The sequence below is a fragment of the Xenopus tropicalis genome, chromosome 7, assembly GCF_000004195.4.
Source record: "Xenopus tropicalis strain Nigerian chromosome 7, UCB_Xtro_10.0, whole genome shotgun sequence".
Lineage (NCBI taxonomy): Eukaryota > Metazoa > Chordata > Amphibia > Anura > Pipidae > Xenopus > Xenopus tropicalis.
The window spans coordinates 72,315,473-72,343,126 of record NC_030683.2 but is presented as its reverse complement, the minus strand read 5'-3'; the positions used below and the strand labels follow the sequence as shown (position 1 = coordinate 72,343,126).

The following is a 27,654-nucleotide window of genomic DNA, read 5'->3' as shown; positions in this document are numbered from 1 at the left end:
TGATATAAATACCTTAATATATACCAGGCTGGGCTGTCCTAATGTAGTACTACAAAATGGTGCCTGAATTCACACACATCTTGCTTAAAGTATTTTTCAGACTTCATTATTCCCTCTGATGCCCTAATTGTTTTTCTATCTGAATGGAATAACCAGAGAGGTTAGTGTGAGAAAAGTAGCTTAAAACCCTTTCATTATACAATAAAAACAGCAAAAATCTTCTTTTAATAGAAAATATTCATCTGCCCTATGCTACACACATAGCACCCCTGAAAAATTAACTTTTCACTCAAGCAGTCATGAAAGGAGACAAGGGCCAAGGCCAGGGCTGATATTACACATTTATTACCAGTGTAAAGTGGCAACCTTAGAACAGAAAGGTTAGCACAGAGTTGCTAGCTTTGCTGGAAAAAACATCAGCCTTCCTATATTTTTATCTTTCTTCTCTATTAATAAGGTAGCAAGGGTTCTACTTGCCAGGCTGAAGGCTAAAATACCAGCTAGGTAGAAACCCTAGTCAGTGGCAGGCCAAGCCGACCAGGTGCCCTGTGCCATTCAGTAACAAGCAGTGGGTGGGCAAGAGAGCTTTAGGTTCCAAGACAGGAGAACTTTGGGAGAAGAGGAAGAGTGTACTTCTCCAGTCTGACCCAAATGGTTACCCAAATTTCAACCCTAACCTGCCTGGCCTAAGAGCAAACCCAAGGGTCAACCCGCACATCAGTAGTAGGAGGAGAAGAAATAAAAGACTTTGATGTTGCAGCATTACTGCTAAGCGGTCCCCCAGACAATGATGAAACACAGCACTTGATGCTTTCCCTTAGCTTACATGGGAGTATGTTAAATGGTAGAATATATATAAATAACAGGAAAATGAAATAAATAGATGAATACATGTGTAAAACAGAAAGTGCAAATGACAAAACTATAAAACACAGACACTGCTTTAAAAACTAAAGGCCAAACTGAACTGAAAAATTATGAAAAAATTATCTAGGATGTTTAGTTATGTTCAAAGGGTACAGCCGTATTACCACAAAAAGGTGGCTGTTCATGGGCCAAAAATAACTGCTGATGGGCCGATGTATGGGGCTCTCTGCTGGAGCTGCACGTTGATTTGGTCCTTGATCCAATGGCCTGCGTAGCAGCAATTATGGTCAGAGGGCCAAACAATTGGAACAACTGAATATTGCCCACCGCAAGGGGGAAAGATCTGCTCATTTGGCGACAAATGAGCAGATCTTTCAATGTATGGCCATCTTAAGGGAGTCACTTACAAAATCAGAGATGCACTCTATTAACTGGACTGCAATGTAATGGTTAAAGCTATTAAAGAAGGCAGCTTTAATGATGTGAACAATTTTCACATATGGCATCACCTTGGTCATAGAAAAGGGAAAATGTTTTTAAAAAAAAACAACAGCTCAGCTCAAAAACCACTGGGCCTAATCTATGTGGTTCAATGAAACTCCAGAAAGACTCCAGAAAAGAAGAAACCTTTTCTTCTAGTTATTGATGATTACTCAAGGTACCCCATACTTAACCTGCTGCATGACAAGGATAAAGTACCAGAGGGGCTTGAAGAGAATATTACCCAAGTATCCAATACCTTTTTGCAAAAAAAAAGTACACAAGTGGCAAAACACAAACCATTCTGAGAAAACATGATGTTGTGTTCCACACTACAACCCATAAAGTAAAGTCAATTTAAAGGCTTGTGTTTAGCATGAATTTTCCCTGCCTTGGACTGATAATGAAGATACAGTGAAATAAAAGCAGCTTGTCAATAAGCCATTTTATTTCAAAATTTGAAAAATACATTTTAAGTAAATAGTTTGCAATAATTTCGTTATATGGGAGCATGCTTGTTTAAGCAACATGTCAATGTCCCTTCCTACCATAAGTCAGTTCTGTTTTACCCTTGGGCAATGTCAAATTCTTCTCATGCAAATTATAGTCACTCTGTAACCAGCTACCAACTTGCAGATCCAAATTATATTTCTCACCCCTCAAAATGAGAGAGGACTCATTTTATTAGCTGCACAAACCAGTTCTAGCTGGGTCTGCCTAATCGCCCTCATGCTTTGACCCATACAGTTAACCTACATGTTCCGCGAGAATTATTGCGCACTTGTTTCACACTAAATCATAGAACCTTCTGGCTGACATGAGGGAATATACAAACATGCAATGGACTTGTCTCTAGGTAGACTGCCTTGTCGATTGAGATAAACCACCTGTCTTATTACACTGGACAGAAGGAGAAATGGTCATCAAACCTGCTAATCACTTATTTGTAAAATGTTTACATCCAACAAGAGATTGGGGCATGTTAATCATGAGTGACATGAAGAAAAAAACAGTGCATTATAGACCTTTTTTGCTGTAATTATACATTCTTGGTTTTCATTGGCACATATTTTTCTATGCAATGGTATTTCCCAAAGGTGTAATCCATAAAGACTTCAGAATTTAAGATGGTGAGGCAGACTCCAAGGTATGCTCATTTTTGGCACTTTTAGACTCACAAAATGAAGCGCAAAAAATGTGCTGGTTTCTCTGTGCAGTGCATTAGGAGATGCATGTCTTTTGGCAGAAGTTTAGAAGTATAGAGCTTCCTCACCTCTGCACACACCAGATTTGTAAATCCTGCTCAAGATGATGCACATAACAGTGGGTGAGCCGGGGCACAAGCACAGCATCACATTATGTGCATCTTTTACCACTCCAGCACTTGTACACTGTTCACTGTAAATCAGCTTGTGCTTTCTGTAACAGTACGTTTGTACATATGCCGATTTTTTAGTATTATCATTATTATTACAATCGTATTGTCTTATTTAAAAGAAATCAAAGGTAAAAAAAAGTAGATGAAGCATTAACTTGTAAAATAAATTTTCACATATACTAATATGTCTAGAATGTACTGCTTAAAAACGAAAGACTATTTTTTCACTTTGATGTATGGATCCAGTCCCAAGGCTGACAAAATTGTTAGTAGCTTTAGAAAGGAACATTAGTGATACCAGATATTGTATAAAGGAGAACTGAGCTAAATTTAAATCAGCAGCCTGTTGGCCCAGGTATGGGACCAAAACTCTGCCCATAAATTTATTAGAAAGGACTGTTACAGGAAGGCCTCATAAGGGAATCAAACAACTGGATTAATTCAATGTGAAGAAACACTTCAATAGCCAAAATGGGGAACATACAGTTCATCTGGTGGTGTCTTCTTGTGTATGGCCACATTAACACAGCTATATTATACTGTATTCAGATACAGACTCATTTAAGACCACAAATTCTCAATTATTGGACATAATAGTTTAAAATCACAAACAAATATACATTAATTTTGGTTAAACAAGAGAAGTGTGGAAATAAATATCTGTGCAAAAGAGTCTGTTGTGTACTGCTCGAACCTAATAGTTCTGGGCTCTCATTTTTGCTCATTTACATTGTTTAACCTGTTAAATGCACCACTATACAAATGCCCTAACACTCTATATTTAGCAGTATAGTTACTCAAATGATATTTTAGTTTTGTTTTCACTACTCACAGTTGTGGTGACCCATACAATCTTTTCCACTGTGGACTTGGTGTAATTCTCTGAAAAGAATTTAAGAAAAAAATGGGTGTGTGTTACAAAATTAGGCTTCTTTTCAAGATAATTTTTTTGAATTTGACAATTTTTATTGTTTTATCATCACAAACAGCAACATGATACGAAAATAGCCTATGACAAGGTTATCGTTATAGTAAGTATCTTAAGGCTATACACCTATATATGAACTATAACTTATGCTCTTTTCAAGAGAATTTTAATAGGAGGATTGTCTACAATGTTTATGCAATAATACTTATTGTGCACACTGTAAAATTTACCATGAAGCTCATCACACTTAAAAGCCTCTTGAAGTTGAAGTTCACTATAGCACAAAGGACAGAAGCGCACAGACTTCTTAGTAGGCCTAAGGCTACCGCCACAAGGAGCTGATTTTTGGACTGTGGATAAACACAGGCCAACAATCAGCCCCTATGCTTCTCCTGTGCCGGCAACTTGATCCACTGCATTGGCCTGGGTGCAGACACACAGGGCATATTTTGGCACAGAAACATTTTGACACTAAAATCCACTAATGCCAGTGGAGGGGCTGATGCTCTGCCTGCCTTTATCTGCATCTGAATCAACCCCCTAATAAAGCCTTACATGTTTTATTAGCTTTTGGGGAGGCATGTCATATATACACCAGAGGAAGGGGTCCTCCCTAAAAGATTGTGAGGTTTTACTTTCACTTAGCTAATACAACATGTAGGCCTCTGTGAGGCCTACCAAAAGGAATGTGTGTGCCTCTGGATTTTTTGTGCTGCTGTGTAAAATGCTTAACTACTTTTTTATCCAAAAGATCTCTAAGTCCCACTTGTAACAGAACCAGTCACCTGCTTTAGCATACATTACATTCAGTTCCCTATCTATGCAAGCAGAACTGATGAGTCAAGTGAATCAACATCCCTGCAAGACAAATGAACAGCTCACTGCAAACCAGCCATTTAAACACAGAGACCACAACACTGGGGTAATTAAAAAGGGATAACTGAAGATGCTTATCATGATTACTATATATATTATATATATATAGATACACATATATATACTGTATACAGAGTGAACATGGTACATGGTGCTTTGCAGAGATTACAGACTTTTCACATTAGTCCCTGCACCAGTGCAGCATAGTGTGACCCTAGGGTCTCAAACATATACACACTAGAATCAATTTTCATCAATTTTACATTTGTCGAGTGTGGGTGGAAGCCAGAGTACCACAAGAAAGTATATGTCATACAAACACATGGAGAACATACAACATGCTTGCAGATTTAACCTTAGTACTGCAAGTCAGCATTGCTAGTCACGGAGTCAATGTGAGTGGCCGTGCCACACTTGCAGTCATTGCCCTGTTTTAGGCTTTCAGAAAATGTTGCCAATTTTCTTTCCTACTAATTTGTTCACCTTCAGCAAAGTGACTGTCTCTAAAAGGCATCATAGTCAGAAGATGGGGTAAAATAAATGTCTTATTTACAAGGCCATTTCATTACTTTTATGCTACTACATGAAAAAAATTTTATATTCTTCTTATACAAAGAGCCACACCAAGGCTTAAGTAATACATAGGCACACTTTTATTGGTTACAAATGCCTTTCAACAGATATATCATGATTGAAAACACTTAAAAACACTTGGTGGCATGGTTCTGTGCCATATGATCTTTTTTAGAGTCTGTTAAAAGGTATGGCATTATAGGTACAGTATGTGGTTTTGTGTCTTATATATATTTCTTTTATGCTGCCTGCATGTGGCAACTAAATGAATGCCATTTTTATACAGCTCTTTTTGAACAGAGCTACTCAATCACCTTGATTTAGATTGCAAGCTTCATAAATACGCAGTAGTTTGTGCTCTTTACACTCTCTTAAATCTCCGCAGAAATGTGTATAGGACTAAAGAAAAACTCTGTTGCTGTCAGTACTGAGGTTTATGCAGGACACAGCAAATCAGCAGATTTTTGGCACTGGTCAGAATAAATGTGCAATTAATGAGAAGAATTATTCACAGGCTCTAAAGTAAAGACCTATGAGATGGTGGAAATGTTTCCGATACTTTACCTTTTTGCCTATTAGTAACAATGAAAGACTAACTAGCTAGTTATTTTTAATCACGGCTTTAGTAAGTATTCTGCAAGATCTCTGATAATTTCATATAAATTTATTTGTGCTTGATATGCACTACAAGTGACAGATTGAGTTGGATAGGTATTTGTTTAGCCAAGAAAGTGGTTACTTCTGGTTTATTCTGGAAATAATGAATCCTATTAACATCTGCTTCAGTTAATGAAAAACTGGGATGTTTATAAGTACAAAGGTCTGTGAAAAAAAGTCCTGGAGAGAATTTCCCAAGAAAGACAATCTACTATAACAAATTCACCTTTAATACTGTCTTACATAAAGTACAGCACACTTTTAGTAAATTAGCTTTAGAATGCACTTATTAAGTGAGACATTCTTAAAGATACATATAAGGGAACTATAGATTTAACTGTACTTTACTGCTCTGGAAGCCCTTGATCATTAAGCTATTCCCTGTGAGAGTAGGAGTATTCCACATTGGTCTGTTAGTTCCAGAGGACCTGAGGTGGAGGTAGGCCTCAGTATAGGGTTCCAAGTTCAAGCTCTAAGGTAACCAAACCTCCTATGAAAGCACACCCCAGGGGAGTAAGAGTGTCATGGCTAGCAAGCAACGTACTAAGCAGAGCTGTACCAAGGTGAAATAGTGTTGGGTCTGTATCCCCAAGCTGACACCTGCCTTGGTGTTGGGACTACAGCTGCAAAGGCTCTCACTGTGATGTATATTCTGTTGGTGAAACTACACCTTCATTCCTTCTATCTCAAAACCGGCTGGTAGGGTTGCCACCTTTTTAAAGTTGTTTTACTGACGGGTGCAAAGATGCGGGTGATGGCAAAAGAGGGCAGAGACTGGACTGTGCAGCATTCATGGAAGAAAAAAGTAAGACTGGGGTGGATCAGGGGCTAAAGTGGCCAAGCCAGGGGCTCAAGTTAAGGGTGCTATAAATGTACGAGCAAAATTTGTAATACCGGCCCCGGCGTTGGTAGGTGTTTTACTGGTAAAACACCGGGTGGGGTTAGTTTCCTTAATACTACCTGATATCATCTTGCTGTATGTAATGATGTTCTGTTGTTTAGCGGCTGGGGTTTTGAAGGTAAATTTATCGACCCCCTCTACTTGGTACAAACATTATCAGTTACATTGTGCTATTAGTTTTCTCAAAGGTTCTGTACTGGGTCCACTTTTGTTTAATTTGTTCATAAATGACTTAGGGGAGGGTATTATGAGTAATGTATCAGTGTTTGCAGATGACACAAAACTCTGCAGACCAGTCAATTCTATCCAGGATGTGACATCCCTGCAGCAGGATCTTGACCAACTGACAATCTGGGCAGCTAAGTGGCAGATGAGATTTAATGTGGATAAATGTAAGGTCATGCACCTGGGATGTAAAAATATGCAAGCCCCGTATACCCTTAATGAGACTGCACTAGGCAAATCCATAATGGAGAAGGACCTTGGAGTCCTTGTAGATAATAAACTTGGCTGTAGCAAGCAATGCCAGGCAGCAGCTGCAAGGGCAAACAAGGTTTTGAGCTGTATTAAAAGGGGTATAGATTCACGGGAGGAGGGGGTTATTCTTCCCCTTTACAGAGCGCTGGTAAGGCCCCATCTAGAATATGCTGTTCAGTTTTGGTCTCCAGTGCTCAAACGGGACATTATTGAGTTAGAGAGGGTCCAGAGAAGGGTAACTAAGCTGGTAAAGGGTATGGAAAGTCTCAGTTATGAAGAAAGACTGGCCAAGTTGGGTCTGTTTACACTGGAAGAGGCGCTTAAGAGGTGACATGATAACTATGTATAAATATATAAAGGGATCATATAATAACCTCTCTAATGTTTTATTTACCAGTAGGTCCTTCCAACGGACACGAGGGCACCCACTCCGTTTAGAAGAAGGGAGGTTCCATTTAAACATTCGGAAAGGATTTTTTACAGTGAGAGCTGTGAAGTTGTGGAATTCCCTCCCCGAATCAGTCGTACTGGCTGATACATTATATAGCTTTAAGAAGGGGCTGGATGGATTCTTAGCAAGTGAGGGAATACACGGTTATGGGAGATAGCTCTTAGTACAAGTTGATCCAGGGACTGGTCCGATTGCCATCTTGGAGTCAGGAAGGAATTTTTTCCCCTCTGAGGCAAATTAGAGAGGTTTCAGATGGGGTTTTTTGCCTTCCTCTGGATCAACTTGTAGTTAGGCAGGTTAGGTATAGGCATTATGGTTGAACTTGATGGACGTATGTCTTTTTTCAACCCAACTTACTATGTATTTTCTGCCTATAAGGGTGACTTTTCTACAAAAAAATATAAGCATATTATAGCTGTACTAATACAAACAATATCTCTCTAATAATTTTAGCTAATTTAACTAAAATACATTTTAGTATGTCTGACCCTAGAAATCTAAGTTGGTCTTGCTCATCATAATGTTTTGTGTTGTAAAAGGATTTAAGAAACAGTAGTTTGAATTTCAAAATTCAGGAGGAGAAAAGGGGGAACTGGAATTTATGGCTGCTAGGAAGTCCCATCCAGACTCCAGCAGCCAGACAGCAGTGCCCGGACAGAGGAATCTGGTGTGTGACATCAAACATTCTGAGGACAAAACGTCGGAATAAAAGATCCTTGGAATTAATTACGTACCCCTCCACTCATCTAGGCAGATATCAAACACTTAGACACTAGTAAATCCATGATTTGTGAACAGCACTGCATTTAGTTGAAAGTTAATAAAAATAAATTACATTGCCAGCTGATTACCATGCCAAAACTTTCTAATAATTATTAACATTAAAATACTAATGCCAACAGTTCATTAACTCAAATTACAATATTGCCATTAGCTATGGTCTGTTAAACATCAACAATCTTTTATAACGGTTTATCATGTATGTTCCTAAAGTGGACACTAGACGGCAATAGCAAGGCATGGCTAATAGCTTGCATTTGCAGAATTTAATGGACTAGAAAAGATTACTGTGCACCAGGCCAGTTCTTGTATTGCTGGACCACTGTTTCTGGGGTGAGCATATTGTTCTGATGAATTCCATTTAGTACTTTTGTGTAATATTAGAAAAATATAAAGAAACTAACAGTGGTCTTGTTTCAGGAAAACTATGCAGCAGTTGAACAGAAAATACAAATATATGTAATGCTTACTTCAGGAATCATCTCTGTGTTCAGCATCAGAAATCGTCTCTCCATCAGTGATATTCCTATTAACAACAGAAACATTGTACTTATTTTAGCTGTATTTCAGCCAGCAGTAAAGCACGTGTGATTGCCTCCCATGTCACCACAACATTTTATAGGCTGTAAAGGGCTCACGCCGGCACATGGTACATGTCCAGAGAAAACTGGGTACACTTGGGAGCTATGTGAATGGCGACTCCCTGCAGTACATATATTCCCCTCCCCCAGGTAACATGGCAAGGGAAAAAACTGTTTGTAAAATTCATGATCAAACACTGCATGATCAAACACTGCACAGCAAAAGGATTCCCCATTCTAACTATCCCTCTCTAACAGTAATTCTTCACAGACCCCCCCCCCCTTACAAGCTTATTGCATTAGAATATAGTATAGTGTGGAAGGTATAGTGCCTATATTATCTACATACAATTTCAGCAGTACTTCTTATGCTCACAAAATGTATACATTTGCTATATCAATAGGGCTAAGCTTGCAAACAAGATATGCAATTTGATATGCTCCAAATAAATTGCCTTCATGTATTTCCAGATCTCTGGAGAATGGTTTTCAGGATAATAGATACAATACTTGTACATTGTACTTGTAGTTGCTGCATTCAGAAGCACTGGACCCAGTTCTTACCCCGCTCACTTACTTTCAACACAGTCTGGGTAAGGGGGGGGGGTGGTACTAGGTGTTGACAGTAAAACTATGCTCTCTACCCCTGAAAGTGCAGAAATTCAAAAGTTACAATTACAAAAGTTTTTAAATATGACTCTTAAAGGAAAAAGACAGGGAAGTCTTTACCTGAGTTTTGTTAAACAGGCAGCGCGGACTGGTCCGCCCAGTCCGACCCTTGCCGGCGCTCCCCCTGCCCGACTGTTCCTCCCCTGATGCGTTAAATTTATACGTCGACCCTGTAAACAGGCAAGTCTCAGTGTGTCACAGGCCTTAGTAATTTTATAATCTATTTAAAAACATAATTTTAATCTATTTAAAATCATAATTTTAATCTATTTAAAAACATAATTTTAATCTATTTAAAAACATAAATAGCCCATGTCACACAAGCAGTTTGTAGCTGAAAGTGTAGGGTTGCCACCATCTAGCAACAATATCATCGCCTGGGATGGGGATGGGATTGCAAGGATGCGTTGCTATGGGTGGACTCACCAGCCGGATTGCAGAAGACTTTCATGAGTAAGGTAGGCATCTGAGGGATAGATAGGGAGCTGGAAGAGGGGACTGGGCACAGATCAGAGTCATGGCCGGGGCAGAGGACTAGTTATTACAAATTAACTGGCAAGAACATTGCCAGTATATTTGTAATACGGGTCCTGGCTGGTAAAATACCGGCCAGGTGGCAACACTACCACCTCTTCACCACGCACACACGTGCATAAATGCACAATAAAAGACAGAAGAGTTTGTGCATAGCGCCCCCCTCCTCACTATTGTGCCCTAGGCATGTGCCTCCTCTGCATACTCAAAGTTCAGGCCCTGCAGCAGATGCTAGGGGACCCAAGAATGAAATGGTAGCCGACTACAGGCATAATTACTAAAGGGCAAAAGATGAAACTTGGCATACGATCACCAACAATTTAAACTTAATATAAAATCAGCAATTTACCAGAAGACAAACGTAACAAATTTTGGAGAATTAATTTGCAGTGGTGAAAACTCGCTTTGTGTTGGAAAAAACACATTTTTGCCATTATAAAGATAGAGCAGCCACTTTTGTGTCTATTTACCTACATCATTTTCACTGGGCTAATATCCCACATACTCCATTTCTTCATTGTGAAAACTATGAAATGTAAAAATGTGTTGCAAATATGAGGCAAAATGAAGGGAAAATTTAAAATTCACACTTTAGTAAATATACCACTACATGTAGAAGGCTCAAAAAAGTTATCCTTTTCTTTGGTGAAGCACTGCATGTAGCAAACAATGGGATCTGTTTGTAGTCACTTGTGTGGCACAGCCCCATACATAACATTGTAAAGTGGCTTTTGCAAAGGTTTTAACCAAAAACAAACAAATCCTAGTAAATAAAACCTAACAGAGAATATACAGAGAGTAGCAGAAAACATCTTGAAATAAAAGAAATTTCCACATAACCCTACATTGCTAGAGCTCATGAACTTTAGCCCAGTACCTATTTATTAGCCCTACCAGTATTCACATCACATGGGTATCCTTAACTGCAAAAAGTTTTTTTTTTCCACAGTGAGTTTTATTGTGGAATGGTCACCCCAAAATAATTACATTAGATGATTTAAAAAAAATGGGTTGGATAGCAAGTGAGGAAATACAAAGTTGACTAAGACTGGTCCAATTGCCATATAGGCATAAGAAAAGGATTTATTTCACCTAACTGCTACCTTCCTTCAGATCAGTTTGGCAGGTTTAACTTGATGGACATGTGCCTTTTTCCAGCTTCATCCACTATGTGATTGCAGTCTACATACTTTCCAATTAAGCACTATATTATTTTTAAGGGGACAGAACAGAGAAGATACAAACAATTTTTGAAAGCCACAGAACTTGCACAGAAAATGGCTATTCTATTATTTGCTATATCATTACTCTTCAGTCTTACTGTAGCTTCACTACTGCACTTTACACACAGAAAGGAAGCCTGAACTTGATGGGCGTGTTTTTTTTCAACCCAAATAACAAGGAAAGTAAAAGGATTCTTACATTCACAAATGTGCCTAATATCCTGCTCGGGGGCTGCTCACTGAAAGGCAAGTCAGCTGTTTCTCACAGCCAACAGTTAATTACAAGTTCACGTGACTTTAACAATTTAAAAGAGATATTCACCCAAAAGCATAAATGAAAATGTAATTCTAACCAATTCTCTAGTATACTTTAACAGTGTAAAAAGGTTTGATAATTTGCAATATTCATGCCATTAAAAGCAGCATCTGTCTCCTTTTATTCCTGCACTGTTGGTTCTGACTTCTGAAACAGAAATTTACCAGACTGGAGGAGAATAGTTTTCTGCTTGCTTCAAGAGGCAGAACAGTTCTGAAGGGCAAAGGGTTATAATTTCTGAGTAATAATGAAAATAGAAACTTTTTAAGAGTGCTAGGTGCAGGGTAGTTGTATTTTAATTGACTTGGCTTTTTACTCAGTGTGTTGCTATAACTAATTTATTTAAATCCTGAGCAGCACCCTGTATTGATTTAAGCACATATCTTGAGTAATTAAAGGAGAAATCACTCCTACCCCATTATCAGCCTTCCCTCCACTGACTCACCACCAGGTTCCCTCCCCACAAGAGCTATTATGTTCAGAAATCTCCTTGTGTGCTAACCTGCTATAAATGTACAGAGCTGTGTGTGTAGTATAATGGCACCGTCTTCTGTCAGTTGTTAATATGGATCTTGTGGGAGCATGTGCAGCTGAAGCAGATTCAGGATGCAGATTCAGCAACGCACACTTCTCCAAGATCTGTGTCTAATAGAAGAGGATTGGAAGACAGGGTAAGACGGCCCCTTTAAACTCCCCTACACAACTCTGCAAATCTATGTTACGACAACACACAGGGAGACTTTTGAAAAGAACAGATGCTGTGGGGAGGGAGCCTGGAGCGGGTTGGGTTTAGTTTTCCTTTAAGTTTGCTCTGAAAGCCACAAAAAATAAAAAATGATGACTAACTGCAAATTGTCTCAGAATATCAATGTTTATATCATCCTAAAAGTTAATTTAAAGGTAAACTACCCCTTTGAAGATTAAAATGTTTGTTATCTTTTGGGTATGTCAGAAATAAGCATAGAAATACTGTATACAAATATATTTTGTACTAAAAAAAATATTATTTAAATTATTTGATGACAAATTATTTATTGACGTAGCTGAATACTAAATAATCCTCCCCCCCAGAATAAAATACATAGGTTGAATGCCAAATTAGTTTTTACTTTAGATGCATTCTCCATGGTTGCACAACCAGTGTAATTTGCAAAATGTCTAATTTATTTCTCATTTACCCATGCAGTGAGTGGATTTAATAAGTGGCAAGGACTTACTAGGAGTAAGGAAGCAAACTTATAGGTAATGGCTGGGACTAGAATGGGTAGGGCCACTATCAGTGAGTGGGGAGAAGTCCCCATTGCTCCGTATGGCCACTAAACGTAAAAATTCCGTTGCGGTGGGGCAGCACGCTGCCCCTAAAATTGTGCCGCCCTAGGCCTTGCCACAAATCCAGGCCTGCTGACACTGCAAGTTAGGTTTGTTTACACCAGTTTACACCAGTTTACACCAGTTTACACCAGTTTTTTGGGTTCGGACGAACCCCCAAATCCATTGTAAGGGATTTGGGTGAATATCGAACCGAATCCGAATCCTAACTAGCATATGCTAATTAGGATAGGGAAGGGCTCAATGTCGCTGCACATGCAGCACGCGGTGAAAAATTTTACACTTCCGTGTTCACGCAGTGACATTTACCCTTCAAATCCTAATTAGCATATGCTAATTAGTATTCAGTTCGCCCAGGACCGTGGATTCGGCCAAATACGAACCCTGTCGAAAAAGGCCAAATCCTGGCCGAATACCAAACCGACTCCTGGATTCGGTGCATCCATACTATTTATAAATATATAAGGGGATCATATAATAATGTTTCTAATGTTTTATTTACCAGTAGGTCCTTCCAACGGACACGAGGGCACCCACTCCGATTAGAAGAAAGGATGTTCCGTTTTTTCTTTGAGAGCTGAAGTTCTGGAATTCCCTCCCAGAATCAGTTGTGCTGGCTGATACATTATATAACTTTAAGAATGGGCTGGATGGATTCTTAGCAAGTGAGGGAATACAGGGTTATGGGAGATAGCTCTTAGTACAAGTTGACACAGGGACTGGTCCGATTGCCATCTTGGAGTCAGGAAGGAATTTTTTCCCCTCTGCGGTAAATTAGAGAGGCTTTAGATGGGGTTTTTTGCCTTCCTCTGGATCAACTAGAAGTTAGGCAGGTTATATATAGGCATTGTGGTTGAACTCAGCGTATGTCTTTTTTCAACCTAACATACTATGTTGCTGTCCAATACTTTTAAAACAAAAATTAATACATACAATTAAGTAGCAGTATCTTTCCCACTGAATCTTTTCTTTAAAGCAGGCAAGGCGCATTTAAAAGGAACAGAATGTCAAATTAGGAGGGTAAAGCCACCTAAGGGCCACTTTAATATCAAGTAGAGTAAATAATCGAGATTAATAAACCACTTTATTAATTTCTTTAGTTAATTACATACTTTTTAATATCAATCAAATTAATAAATAGTTGATTTTATTATCCTTATATATAAATAAAACCACCAAAAGCATAGTAGAGAACTGATAAACTGATATAAATGTATGGTATAGAGCAGTTTAAAAATTGGGGGACACATTAGAAAAATGATTAGTGTTACATGTGGCCCCCAAAAATGTGACATATTTACCCTAAAAAAAGTTAGCTTTACACATGTAAGTAGGGGAGTAAACTATACTGTATATTATATAATCAAGTGTAATTTGCAGTTAAGTCACTAGATGGTAGCAACCGTTAAGCTTGCAAGTTTCTACAAAGGGGAAAGTACTAGGCCCACGGACCTTTATAAAGGGGTGTAATGGAGGAAGTTTCTCATTTGCCTGAATAACATCGAAACAGGACAACTAAACTTTAAAGTAGGTGCTTCCCTGGCCAAGGTCCAGCTGAACCAGACCAATGTGGCCCTGTGAGCTTGCTTTGGGATACATGAGATGCAGCCAGGCTATTTGCATAGGCAGCTATGTCCCAAGAAGTTGGTTAGTGTGGCTTATAACCCAACAATCACTCCAGGTGACTATTTGTCAGACACCCCCCCCCCCCCATGATTACAATTGATAACCTTAGACTCTGGTCTAAGGTTATCATGCTCCTTTTCACTGAAACATGCACTGCCATTTTCAGCTGCTTCCAAAAGGTTCTTTTTAGCTGTCCAGAACCATGTGCATGAGTGATTTACTAGACTCTGTATAAAAAAGCTTTCCACATTGAACATGAAACCTCGTTTTTCTAATCCTCTACCTCACTGAATTAATCAGAATCAAAGAGTGTATGAGCCCTATTTATATCTATAACTCCCTATAGGTGCCTCTTTTCTACTATAAACAAACTCCAACAGCTGTTCTTCATAACTGGTCTTCCATTCCCTTCTTTTCTTATAAACTGAGCTGCCCTTCTTTAGACCCCCTCCAGTTCTGTACTGTCCATTAATGAATATGTTACCAGGCTCAAATGGAATCACATGCAAGGTAAACTGGACCTTTCTTTTATTGCACACAATGGAAAACAGTTAATTATTTGGTCTAATTTCCCTTTGACAGTCACTGCTCAGAAGCTCTCTTACCAGTCTGTCCCACTGAGAATGGCCTCTTAACTCCAGACATAGCTACAGACAGCATTCCTTTGTTGGGCTTAATAATTGGGCAGATTTAATACAGGACAGTATGTGTATGTTCAGTTTTCACAACTTCATTTTGTTCATGTTAGTCTACAACTAAATAGTAAAGCTGTTTTTCAGGCAATCGCAGACAATGCATGGCCCCTGGCTCCTTAAAACAAAGTATCTTCCCTTGCTGAGAAATACAGTATTTCTTTCAAAGTTTATCTAGGAGTGTATTGTTACTTCTCAGGAGCTTTGTTGAAAGACATTTTTTCTGCTTAATTGTGGATTTAACCCTGCATTTTTGTCCTGAGATGACAGATGGTGGGAAGCAGTCATATTCTCCCAGGCCAGCACAGCTTTCTGTCCCATAGGGTATTTGCAATGTCCCATAGGGTATTTTCTCACTTGAAAATGCTCACTGCTTATCTCTGAGTGACAAAGCAAGGATGGGGCGATTAGAAGAATATTCAATGGGAAGGTGTTTTTGAGCATTTTGTTGCCCACCTGAAAGGTGATTATACAGGCTACAGAGATTTGTTTAACCTCTTGGATACTGTGTACTGGATTTTCTGAACTCAGCTTCCACCTTGGTCCTGACATCAACCCTGGTAAGTCCCACTGGGCCTTGAAACTAACCACATCTTGCTTGGGATCCAGTCACCTTAAAAGTGGCAGCCACTTAGGAACCATATATACATATATTTAGTAACCATATAACCCCCTTTACTTATCACCAGACACTTGTGAACCAATCTTCTCCCTAGAAGATTGGGTCTGTTTAATTGCAACTAAAAACCCCAACCCAGAAAGGCCTTGATGATCCCATTAAGACTTTCATGTTACTTACGACATTGGGAAAGTCTTCTTACTTCTTCTTTCTCTCAGTGTACTGTGCTAAAGAATTCAGTAGCAATTCACAGCTACCTGGTAGCCCTTTATGAGTCTAATCCTGTTTAGTTCCTGTTTAGTTCATTGTACTAAAGTCTAAAGTCTTTTTATTTCTACTTTGGCTTTAAGAACCTGTCACATTAATACAGGTATGGGATCCCTTATTCGGAAACCCATTATTCAGAAAGCTCCGAATTACGGAAAGCCTGTCTCCCATAGACTCCATTTGCATCAAATAATTCAGAATTTTAAAACTGATTTCCTTTTTCTCTGTAGTAATAAAACAGTACCTTGTAATTGATCCCAACTAAGATATAAATAATGTTTACTGGATGCAAAACAATCCTATTGGGTTTAATTAATGTTTTATTGATTTTTTTAGTAGATATGGAGATCCAAATTAAGTAAAGTCCCCTTATCCGGAATACCCTTGGTCCCGACCATTCTGGATAGCGGGTCCTATACCTGTACTACATGAATTCTAAAATCATATACAGCTATGCTTTCCTGTTCTAACTATGCATTTATGCGATTATGATGGATTTGATTCAATGGCCATTGTTTTGCCAATGCACTGCCTCTGTCACAATTCCTATTCCAATTCCAATATTAAGAAAATATTCCCACTTTGTTAAAGAAATACATGGCGGTTTGTTGAGAAGTAACATGGCTATATATTTCTTTGGCATTATTGTAATGAAAGGAAATGAAAAGTGCAATGTGAATTTTTGTGCAAAAACTGGAGAGCAAAACTATAAAATAATATACCGTATATACTCGAGTATAAGCTTATACGAATATAAGCCGAGATACCTCATTTTACCTAAGAAAACTGGAAAAACTTATTGACTCGAGTATAAGCCTAGGGTGAGAAATGCAGCAGCTACTGCTAAGTTTTACTAATCAAAATAAATACCAATAAAATTATATTAATTGAGGCATCAGTTGGGTATTTGTTTTTCAATATTTATTTCAAAGAAAAACAGTAAACTAGCTCTGTAAGTGGAGAATAGGGTCAACAAAAACAATATGAGTACTACCCCACGCTCATTGTGCATTGGCAAACTGGCAGCAGACCCGGTCCCATAGGAGATGTAAGGGGAAATATGTATTGCTAGTGGGAGCATAGGCCAGGGCACTGGAGGGTCTGGTTGCGGGTGGCCTAATTTGCACACAAAGGAGTCTAGAGGGACCCATGGCACCTGACTCGAGTATAAGCCGAGCACATTTTGTGTGCTGAAAAACTAGGCTTATACTTGAGTATATACAGTAAATGAATACCAGTGTCATTGCTTTCCTTAGATTTTACATGTTCCTTTATAATAAAAGCAAAAAATAAACAACCCATGAGAAATGTAAGTCATAAAAAGACTTTGGTTTGAGTAGTGCCTAGGAACATTGTATATCCATATAGTATACTTTAAAACATCTTGAAAAAATACTATTATTTACCCAATCGGAGTGAGGGCTTTGGTAGCCTGCTGGTCCCCAGGGGGAAAGAGTTTTAATATGATAGGTGCCATTAAAACTGGGGGCTTACATCATTAAAACATTAAATATCTCAAAAAAGTATGAGAGGAAAAAAGGCTATTTATTAAACAGAAAAATGTGATCTCAGTGATTAAGTAATTAGCCTCATAGCTTTTTGAAGTGTATACCAATTTTGCAAACTGTTTGCAAATGATTTTTGGCAAAAGGTAAACATATTAAATTTCCTTTCTATAATTTTTAGGATCAGATTCAGTTCTCCTCTTTCTTAGAAACTGTTATACATTCATTACATTACATTTTAGGGTGTGATTTTATAGTTAAAAGTATATCTTTTTCAAATTATCACTGTAGGCTTTGTACATAGATCTGTTGTTGATATATTTTTGTACCAAAAATGCTGTCTCCATTCTGTCGTGAGTAGTTATGAGCGAATCTGTTCGGTTTCGCTTCGCCGAAAAATTCTCAAATCTTTAAAAAGATCCACGAAACGGCGAAAAATTCGCGAAACGGCGAAAATGTCGTGCAACAAAAAAAATTTGTCGCCCGCGGCTATTATTTTGTCGCGCGGCTATTGTTTCGTCGCCCGCAGCTATTATTTTTTCGCGCGGCTATTGTTTCGTCGCCCGCGGCTATTATTTTGTCGCGCGGCTATTGTTTCATCGCCCGCAGCTATTATTTTGTCGCGCGGCTATTGTTTCGTCGCACGCGGCTATTATTTCGTTGTGCGGCTATTGTTTCGTCGCCCGCGGCTATTATTTTGTCGCGCGGCTATTGTTTCGTCGCACACGGCTATTATTTAGTCACGCGCCTATTCTTTTGATGCGCGCCTATTCTTTTGCCGCCCGCGACAATTCTTTTTTGACGCTGGCGACCATTTTTGGACGTGCGGCGAAACGTTGCCTTGTGCACTTGAGTAAAAGTCACTTTTTTTCACCACAACCTTAGTGCTGCTGTTTTTCATCTTTGATACTGTTTTACCTGGGCAGAGGGTTCAGCATGCACCTGGGGCTTCAATAAGCCGGTTTGTCCACGGGTTAGCACAGCTTAATTGATTTTATCAATGGTTGAGAGTTTATACATTTGATAAATACCCTTAAGAAATCCCATAGGAATGAATAGAACATGGGTGAATTTTTCTGTGGCGAGCGCTGATCTCACATTTTGATAAATCTGCCCCAGTGTGTACATGGGTTTTCTCTGTTTTTTTCAGTTTCCACCCTCACTCTGAAAACATACAGGCATGCTAACATGCTCATGAATCTGACTCTGGTAGGGGTGTGTGTGTGCTTTGTAGGGAATTTAAAACTGTAAGCTCCACTGGGGGTAAGAACTGTTGTGAATAAAAAAAAAGGCTGTATCATGTCAGTGCTATATAAATAAATCATAATATAACAAAAGGCATGCAGTCTACAACAATACCCATTCGCACGCCCCCCCCCCCCCCCCAGTGCGCATGCGTGAACAGCGGGAGTGTGCATGCGCGAAGGGGGGGGTGTTTAGGGGCGCGTGCGCATGCGTGAACAGCGGGGGCGGGCGGTAGGGGTTGGGGATTCAAGCGGCCAAACTAGCATACGGAGCAGTGGGGAGAAGTCCCCATTGCTCCGTATGGGAACACAAATTTTAAAATTTTGGTGCGGCGGGGCGGCATGCCGCCCCCAGGTTTCTGCCGCTCTAGGCCCGGGCCTTTGTGGCCTCTCCACAAATCCGGGCCTGAATATATGGCTGCCATGCCCTTTTCCACTGGCTGGTGATACAGTGTAGTTGTATGCAGTGTAAATCCTTAAGCAATTGTTCTTGAACTTAATGCAGAACTCGAGCGCTTCTGTTTTAGAGGATAATCTTATTTATTCTGGGGGTCTGCCATGACTGTAGAGTAAGAAACTGTATCATTCTTGGGCTATGCTTTCCAGCACAATGCATTTCATTGTTCCTCTAAATGAGAACATTTTCTGTCAAAGCAATTCTCTGTGTCTGTTTAGGGGATTACAGAATGAAACGCATCTTTAATGTAGCAAGACTTTAGACTAATGAATTGATTCAGCTTCTGCTTCATTTTGTAGCTTTCAACAATTACAGCCGTTGTATCATACATGTTTCAATAATGGTTTATCCAACAATATTGTGATGACCGTTTATATTTATGGCTCAATTTTCCATGGAATTTAAAATGTTTTTATCATTTGTGAACCTTTTAATTTTTTGTGATTCTCTGGGTGCCAAACCCTGTAACACACCAGCTAACAGTACCCTATGAGAATAAAATGAGAGGTAAGGAAGAGCAACAAATTTAAATGGCAGGTAATACCAAAAAAAAATAAATAAATAAAAGACATTTTCATACAATGTTAATCTGATCTTGCAAGAACTGTGCATTTGTGTGACCCTTTGTAGTCATAACACTTTCCTGGTAGCGGTCAAGCAAACCTGGGGTACACCATGGTGCTCCTACTAGAGAATATGATACTACACACACACAAAAATTATAGCATCAACACTGTTAATAGAAGGAAAAAGTATAAGCACAACTATAAGAGAACACAGGAAACATAGAGAAGTTCCATACACTCTCTATTTATTTGTATTAGATTTTTAGGAGCATATATATCAAGGGTTAAAATAAGAGCTCACCCATGTTAGTCTCTCCTGGGATTTGAACCAGAAACCTCCTGGCTTCTCGATGCCTTCCTTTAGGGGAATATGAATGCAGTTTAAATGAGTTTAAAATACTAGCAGCCTTATTGGCTATTTAAGGCCAGCCAATATGAGCTGTGTCCTCCTGAGACCAAAATAAATAATTAAAAGTGGCTTTGGAAACAATTACATATCCTTCCCTAGTAGTATTCTGTCTTCACAATAGTCAAAAACAAAAGAATAAAGGAGAAAAGGACTGGACTGTAAGCAGTAGGTGAACTGTAATTTACTTTTAAGTTGGTGTCCATTGCCCTATTAAATAGGAATTGCAGTTCAACTGCTACCAACAGTACTTTTCTATGTTGTTCCCAATTTTTCCACTGTATCCCTTATCCTGCTCCAGTCTGTCCTGTTTTATACCCGTTCTGACCTGCTCTAGTATGTCCTATTCTATGTCCACTTTGTAACGCTCTGGTCTGTCCTATACTATACATGCTCCATCCTGCTCTATTCTCTTGTGTTCTATTCCCCTTTCACCCTGTGCTGCCTATGCACCCTCTGTCCTCTCAATTTCTCCATATCTTAGGCAGCTCCACTGTGGTATAATACTCTACTCCTTTTTAATCACTGCTTTTTTTTTAGATTCATTTGTAACTGTTTTTAGCATGACTGTCACAGGCCTATTATGGGTGGACTGAAAGATATAAAACAAACATAATAGCTTTTAAACTGCTAGTTTTATTTTATCATCTAAAGTTATGGGATCTATTATAGGGTTTTTGGTATAAGGGTTTTTTTTTGTAACTTGGATCTAATAAAACAATTTAAACAAACCCAACAGTAATACAGTTTTGCCATCTGTATTGATTCCTGCTGCTTATTATTATTAGGATTGAGTACAAGGTCCTGTTTTATTGTTATTATTACAGAGATAAAGGATATAATTTTTAAAAATGTGAATTATTTGCTTAAAATGTGGGGTTGTTTTCTCTGGAAAAGAGGCGCTTGCGAGGGGACATGATTACTCTGTACAAGTACATTAGAGGGGATTATAGGCAGTTGGGGGATGTTCTTTTTTCCCATAAAAACAATCAGCGCACCAGAGGTCACCCCTTTAGATTAGAGGAAAGGAGCTTCCATTTGAAGCAGCGTAGGTGGTTTTTCACGGTGAGGGCAGTGAGGCTGTGGAATGCACTTCCTAGTGATGTGGTAATGGCAGACTCTGTTAATGCCTTTAAGAGGGGCCTGGATGAGTTTTTGAACAAGCAGAATATCCAAGGCTATTGTGATACTAATATCTACAGTTAGTATTACTGGTTGTATATATATAGTTTATGTATGTGAGTGTATAGATTGGTTAGTATAGGTTGTGTGCTGGGTTTACTCGGATGGGTTGAACTTGATGGACAATGGTCTTTTTTCAACCCTATGTAACTATGTAACTATTATGGGAGGTGACCTTCCTCTAATTTGGAGGTTTCTGAATAACTAGCTTCTAGATAAGAAATCCTATACCTGTACTTAATTTGTTTTAAAGCAACTTAAAATGTGCCCATATTCTACACTATCAAATACACTTTCCTGTCTAGTTACCTATTCTATAAGTAAAAAACAGGTTTAAAGATTTGAGCTAAAGAGTATAGGCTACTAAAGACCAACATGTGCTTGACATGCTTTAGAGTCCAGAGTATAGAAACAATGGTCAAAGCAGAGCACTTCAAAACAAGGAGACAATAAGCTAGAGAATTTCCCTGCCTATGCTGTTGAAGGAATGTGACTGAGCAGCTGGAGGAAGTGGCCTGATGCCAGAAACAAACCAAGGAGGACATTACACATCTGTTGTTTGAGAACACCTCATGGAAATTCATAAGATTATATCTGATGGATATAATTCTCATAAACTTACTTCAATATTATCTTCTTCATACAGCCAGACATGCTAGATACTAATGGTGTCCACATGGTGATTAGGAACGATCCAAAATGAGAGGATGAGACCAGATATAGTATGGTGCAGCTGCTAATGTACCAACAGGGCTAAAACTGCTCAAAGAATAGGTAACATTATACATAAACTGTGTATAGAGATTAGAGAATATATGCAATTTACGTAAACTGTTCTCTCTTACCTACCAGTATAGGCACAGCACCGTTGTCCCAGCATTCATATATATTCCCTCTCTAATACAGAAAGAGACCAAAGCTGGTCTGAATGTAATACATTTAATAAACTTTGGGGCAGATTTACTAAAACTCTAGCATATTTCATTTATAAAAATTTGACTAAACTGATTTCCGCGAATGTCTGACACTTACAAAAAAAGTCTGCGTGCGAAAATTATTGCCCCCAAAACTCAAACACAAAAATCAGCATCAGAAACCAGAAACCTCAGAAAAATTTTTTGAGGCAAAAGAAGACTCTTTCAGGCAAGGGAAGGGACATCTGCCATTGACTTCTACATGATATTGGCAAGTTTTAGCTGGTGAATTGTCAGCCGTTTGGACAATACTAAATCTAGTGAAAGTTATGACTTTTCAAGGTTAGTAAATTGCCAATCCCCCTTTGTGTCAATGTTTCTAAGAAAGATTAAATGGATACTATACATTACAATTATGTACATCCGCATCCAAATGTACATCCACATTTACACAGTGCTTTAGTTGAGTTACAATATTTTAACTAACCATTCATATTGTGGGAATCAGTGACATAGGTTCAGAAAACTTTGTCTTTTGGGACACCGCACCAACCTCCTCATATATACGTTCTGACAAGTTACGAAACCTTAGCATATTTATCCATGAATATTGGAGTTTTTAGAAAAAAGACAACTAACATTTCCTGATGATGGATCCCATACCTATACTGTACTGTTAAGATTTGGGATTATAGAGCATAAAATGCAATTTTGTCATGTTCTTGATGTATTCCCTTTAGAATGAAAAAAAAATATTTTACCCCTTATGATCTATGTATTATTGTATATTTTTTGGTGAAATAGAAGCCAATTTAAATACAAAAAACAGGAACACCTTTTTAAGAATATGAAAATAATTTTTATTTTCCCTTTTTATTGCAAAAAAAAAAAGAGATTACTGTAAATACAAAGTTAAAAAGCCAAAATGTACAAAAAACCAGAAGATTAGAAAAATAAGTGGGAAACATCCTGTACAAAATTAAATCAAAATACAGTTCGGTAAGAATAAAAAAAAAAAACTGCATTTCTGTGACCGAGGTCAACTCGTTAGTTATAAACTTTGTTAAAACTTTCACTGCTAAAGAGAATGCCATGCATGAGACTCTGTTAGTAGTGAATATGTTTATGCTGTGAAACATAGGAAAATATAATTTATACAGTAAATTTGCCTTGTGGCTTGTGCAGACTAAAGATTGCTGTTCTGACAAACGCACAGCGTCTGTGAATCATTTAAGGCTGTAAACAGAAGGGTGGAAATCACTAGCTTTTTGGAAGGGCAACTCAGTGTTTTTGTATTTCAGATTTAGTTTCTTGAAGAGGAGACTGAGAATAAAGGGTCAAGGAACAAAACTAAAATTAGTAGATTTTGAGCTAGATTTAATATTCAAACCATAAAATCTGCCCATTTATGGCCACCTTTAATTACTCACAAGAATCAGATGTTTGCATTTAAACAACATACCAGAGAATTCTAATGATTGATTGCTATTGGTTCCTAGACCCAGACTTAGCACTTTTTATTACATCACCCTCTTAAGGCCTTTAAACTTTTTGTGAATGTAGCACAATGTTAGCATAAGTGTCTAGGTTTCATTCTGAAGCAGAACTAGCAGTTCAGTACCCAGTTCAGTTCAACTGGGTTATTCATACTTTTGCTTGACATTCCAGAAATAAGATAACTCTATTAAAAGGAATAAAATGTGACCAAAGTCACAATAATAATGTAAAAGAGCTATAAAATATTTACTGGGTTTGAACAGGATGAACGTGAATCATGACTTTTGTCCCATATGCATGGCTATTTCTATTTGTAGATGTTATGGTTAATCTGCATACACAGGAATACAGTGTATATGTATTTGCACCAGATTACAATAGGTTAAAAATTTAACCATTTAACTCTCAAAAGCCTTCCGATTCTGGCTGTTTCTGCACAACAGAACAGTAGCTTCCATTAGCAACATCTAGTTGAATGTTCTGGTTTTATAGATCCCAGTATGGGCTATGTGCTTTTGGTTTTTGATTTTGTTAGCATCTTTAAAAAACAGATAGGCATTTTGGATGGTCTATACAAAGTAGGTTAATGCCACACTGAACAAGTGTTTAATCATTTGGCTGATTACTAATAAGATACCTAAATTAATTTGCAGATTCCAAACCACTAGTTAGATCACTAAATAAAGCCCTTACTGAGCAACTACATTGGTTCCCAGCAAATTTAATTCAACATTATCCATTTCTTATAAGAACTTGCAACACTGATAACAGCCTTTGGAAACCTATATACTATGGATTATATTAAAGACCTCTTTCAAATGACCCTGTTCCTTCTTTTTAGGTTGTGTTGTCACTGGGGACAAGAGCAGCATAACATTAGCATAATGCTAAGGATTGGTAAATAAGACATTAATTTAGGAGACCTGAAGGATCAACACTCTATCTGCACAGATAATTGCATTTCACTGCTAATAAAGCAAATGAAGAAATAACCATTTTTGTACTCAACTAAAACTTTTTCTACAAACACTGCAAACAATATTAGTGTTACACGATAGATGTTTGCTTTACCATACAAGATCTGTTAGAATTTTGTTGCACAGCACAATACTGATGCACAATATTATGCAACTATCTATATTTTTGATTTTTTTTCATTTACTTACATTACTTGATTTTTGTTTGTTATGCATCTGTATTGCACACTTTCCCCTTCCCACAGACTGGTTGTCTGACTTTTAGTCTGAATGGATTCTCAACTGTAGACAGAAACTTGGAATGTGCAAGTGTAGAATGCCCTGCTACCACTCATGTGCTATGTTTTTTATGAAAATTATATTGGTAGGTGACACAATAAACTCAATGGACTGATAAATGGAGAAATTATTCAATTGCCAGCTTATCACATCATATGTAAATGGTAGTGGCTCAAACTCTCCACTTAATGAGGAAGAAATAAAAAAACATAATATCACCTATTGTATTCATATTCAATGGGGTAAATTTTCCTTGTAATTTCAAAAGTCATAATCATAGACTGTCTATCAAGGTGAAGGTTTAAATAAAACTAAAATTAAAATAAAAACATAAACTAATGGCCTATAATTACTTATTAAATATATTCAGACATGTTTACACATAAGGTTCTTTTGGCTAGAAAGCTTTACTTTACATAATCAGTCCAATGAATACTTAAAATACTGGGTAAGTAACCTGGCTGGCAGTGAGATGAATTACCATGTACTATATTTTTGTTTAGCGTAGCAGATTTTGAAAACTGTAGCCTGTACATTCCAAAGAAGGTGGTAGAAATGTCCTTATGCTCATTACAAATAATAATATTTTATATTTTCCAGTTCGTTTAAAAATGTATCACTCTTGCCATCCAGTGCGTCTGATTCTATAATGTTTAAAGGAAAAATATCATTCAGAATAATGTCTTTCAAAATAATTTGCTTGGAGGTACTGGTGTTTGCTAAAGGTCATATTTTTGGTTAGCACCCCAGGAGCTGTTTATTTGCCTTTTTCATATCACATGCTTAAATTCATCCAAGAATTTTCTCTTGAAACCATGTCAAAGCAAGTGCAAGTTTAAATAATACTGGCCCACAAAGATCAATTTTCACTTTTGGCAGAGAGGAAAAGAGTATCTGTCAAAATACTGGTCTTGTGTCCAGTTGTGACTGCTTTTGTCTCCAAGGTCAGAAATTATCCAAGAAACAATAAAAATTTTCAGTGAAGTCATTTGACATAAGGAATGAGTCTAGTAAAAACCTCCTAAGTGTGACTGCACATGGGTATTAGGGTGACGTGGCACATTTGGGTTTGGATAAATGTTTGCACTTGGTGAATTCCAGTAAGGAGAAGTTGCTCCAAAGAAGCCTGATGATGTTACCGGCATAGAGGATGGGTGTGAAGGGACAAAATTGACCTTCTGTTGATGTGAATGGTAAGAAGGCATGTATGAGAACTCTGAAGGGTATTTGTACATTGAAGTATCAGTTGGATGAGGCTGCAATGCCTGAGCAATGCCATGAAAGTCAAATTTGTAGGCATAACGTTTACCATGGACTTTAGTCATTATATTTTTATCATAATAGTATCTTAGTGCTCGGCTTAACTTGTCATAGTTCATGTTGGGCTTGCTTTTCCTTTCACCCCAACGTCGTGCTACCTCATCCGGGTCGGTCATTTTGAACTCTCCATTAGTGCCTTCCCATGTGATACAACTAGCATTTGAACTGTCAGATAGTAGCTCCAAGAGAAACTGCCACAGTTGAATTTGCCCACTCCCTGCAAGATAAAATGTTCCCATTCATTAAAGTGATTAAATCTATTGATTAAAACCTACAATGATTAAAAAGGTATAATAACAAAAGATAGGGTAAAGTAAGATTTTCATAAATACATTTTAGTTTTTCTTTAAGAATTCATTTTGAGTAGTTTTTTACATTAAGGATGCTAAATAGCTAAATATACATTCACAATGGAACTATTCTGCATAAATAAAGGGATGCTGTCATTATTTTTGATAACAGCTGTCTGCCTTGCAAACCTCACTGCTACCTTATTGCTGAGCTATAACCAGCCGAAAATTAAATGGAATGTCTGACTGTAACTGTGCAATCAATCCCATGCCCCTACTGATTTTCTTTTTCTGAAAGGGAACTCCACCTAATATTCCTCCCTTATCAATCCACAAGTTGGTGTCTATAACTGCTGCAGTGATAGGTGGCAAAGAGTTTGTCAAGAATAAGGGTTTCTTACTGCCTTCTAGGAGTAAAAGTATGTGACCCAAAGCCTTGGGGCAGCAGTTGTCAACATTTTTTTAAGGGTCTAATCAATGGCCAAGGCTCCCTTTCAAAATCCAAACTTTGATCATGGCACCCATTTTCTAATGAGATAAAATATAGGAAAATATTCTACAATTGCTTTATAGCTTATAGCTTATTGTGCAAGAATCATTATAAACAAAACTGTAACAATTAATATGCTGTATTAATAAAGACTTGTTGAAATACAAAACAAAAAATATAGGAAAATATTAGTGTATCAATTTATCAGTCTTTCAGTATAATTCAAGAATATCTAGAAAAGCAAATACATATACCCCCCAAATCTCACCATAACTAGCATTAAAGCTGGGTTTTCAGATCTAG

The 27,654-nt window shown here is 37.9% G+C and overlaps 2 protein-coding genes across 11 annotated transcripts in view; both read right to left on the bottom strand.

The window, feature by feature from the left end:
• Window positions 1–12,310, bottom strand: part of kcnj5 (potassium inwardly rectifying channel subfamily J member 5) — a 69,521-nt gene extending 57,211 nt beyond the window's left edge. The window contains exons 1-4 of one of the 6 annotated variants that reach the window (XM_031905101.1): window positions 12,194–12,310; window positions 9,679–9,788; window positions 8,839–8,894; window positions 3,558–3,607 (exon numbers count right to left, since the gene is read on the bottom strand). In XM_031905101.1, coding sequence (XP_031760961.1) covers window positions 3,558–3,607; window positions 8,839–8,883 — 95 coding nt within the window. In that variant the 5' untranslated portion in view covers window positions 8,884–8,894; window positions 9,679–9,788; window positions 12,194–12,310. Of the gene's footprint in view, window positions 1–3,557; window positions 3,608–8,838; window positions 8,895–9,678; window positions 9,789–11,473; window positions 11,525–11,574; window positions 11,767–12,193 lie in introns of those variants that run through there. The other 5 variants (NM_001016901.2, XM_031905102.1, XM_031905103.1 and 2 more) reach the window with 5 other exon arrangements.
• Window positions 12,311–23,334: 11,024 nt separating this feature from the next.
• fli1 (Fli-1 proto-oncogene, ETS transcription factor) overlaps window positions 23,335–27,654 on the bottom strand; it is a 57,890-nt gene continuing 53,570 nt past the window's right edge. For all 5 annotated transcript variants that reach the window (XM_018095217.2, NM_001102719.1, XM_012965869.3 and 2 more), the window contains 1 exon segment: window positions 23,335–26,788. In XM_018095217.2, the coding sequence (XP_017950706.1) occupies window positions 26,259–26,788 (530 nt within the window). In that variant the 3' untranslated portion in view covers window positions 23,335–26,258.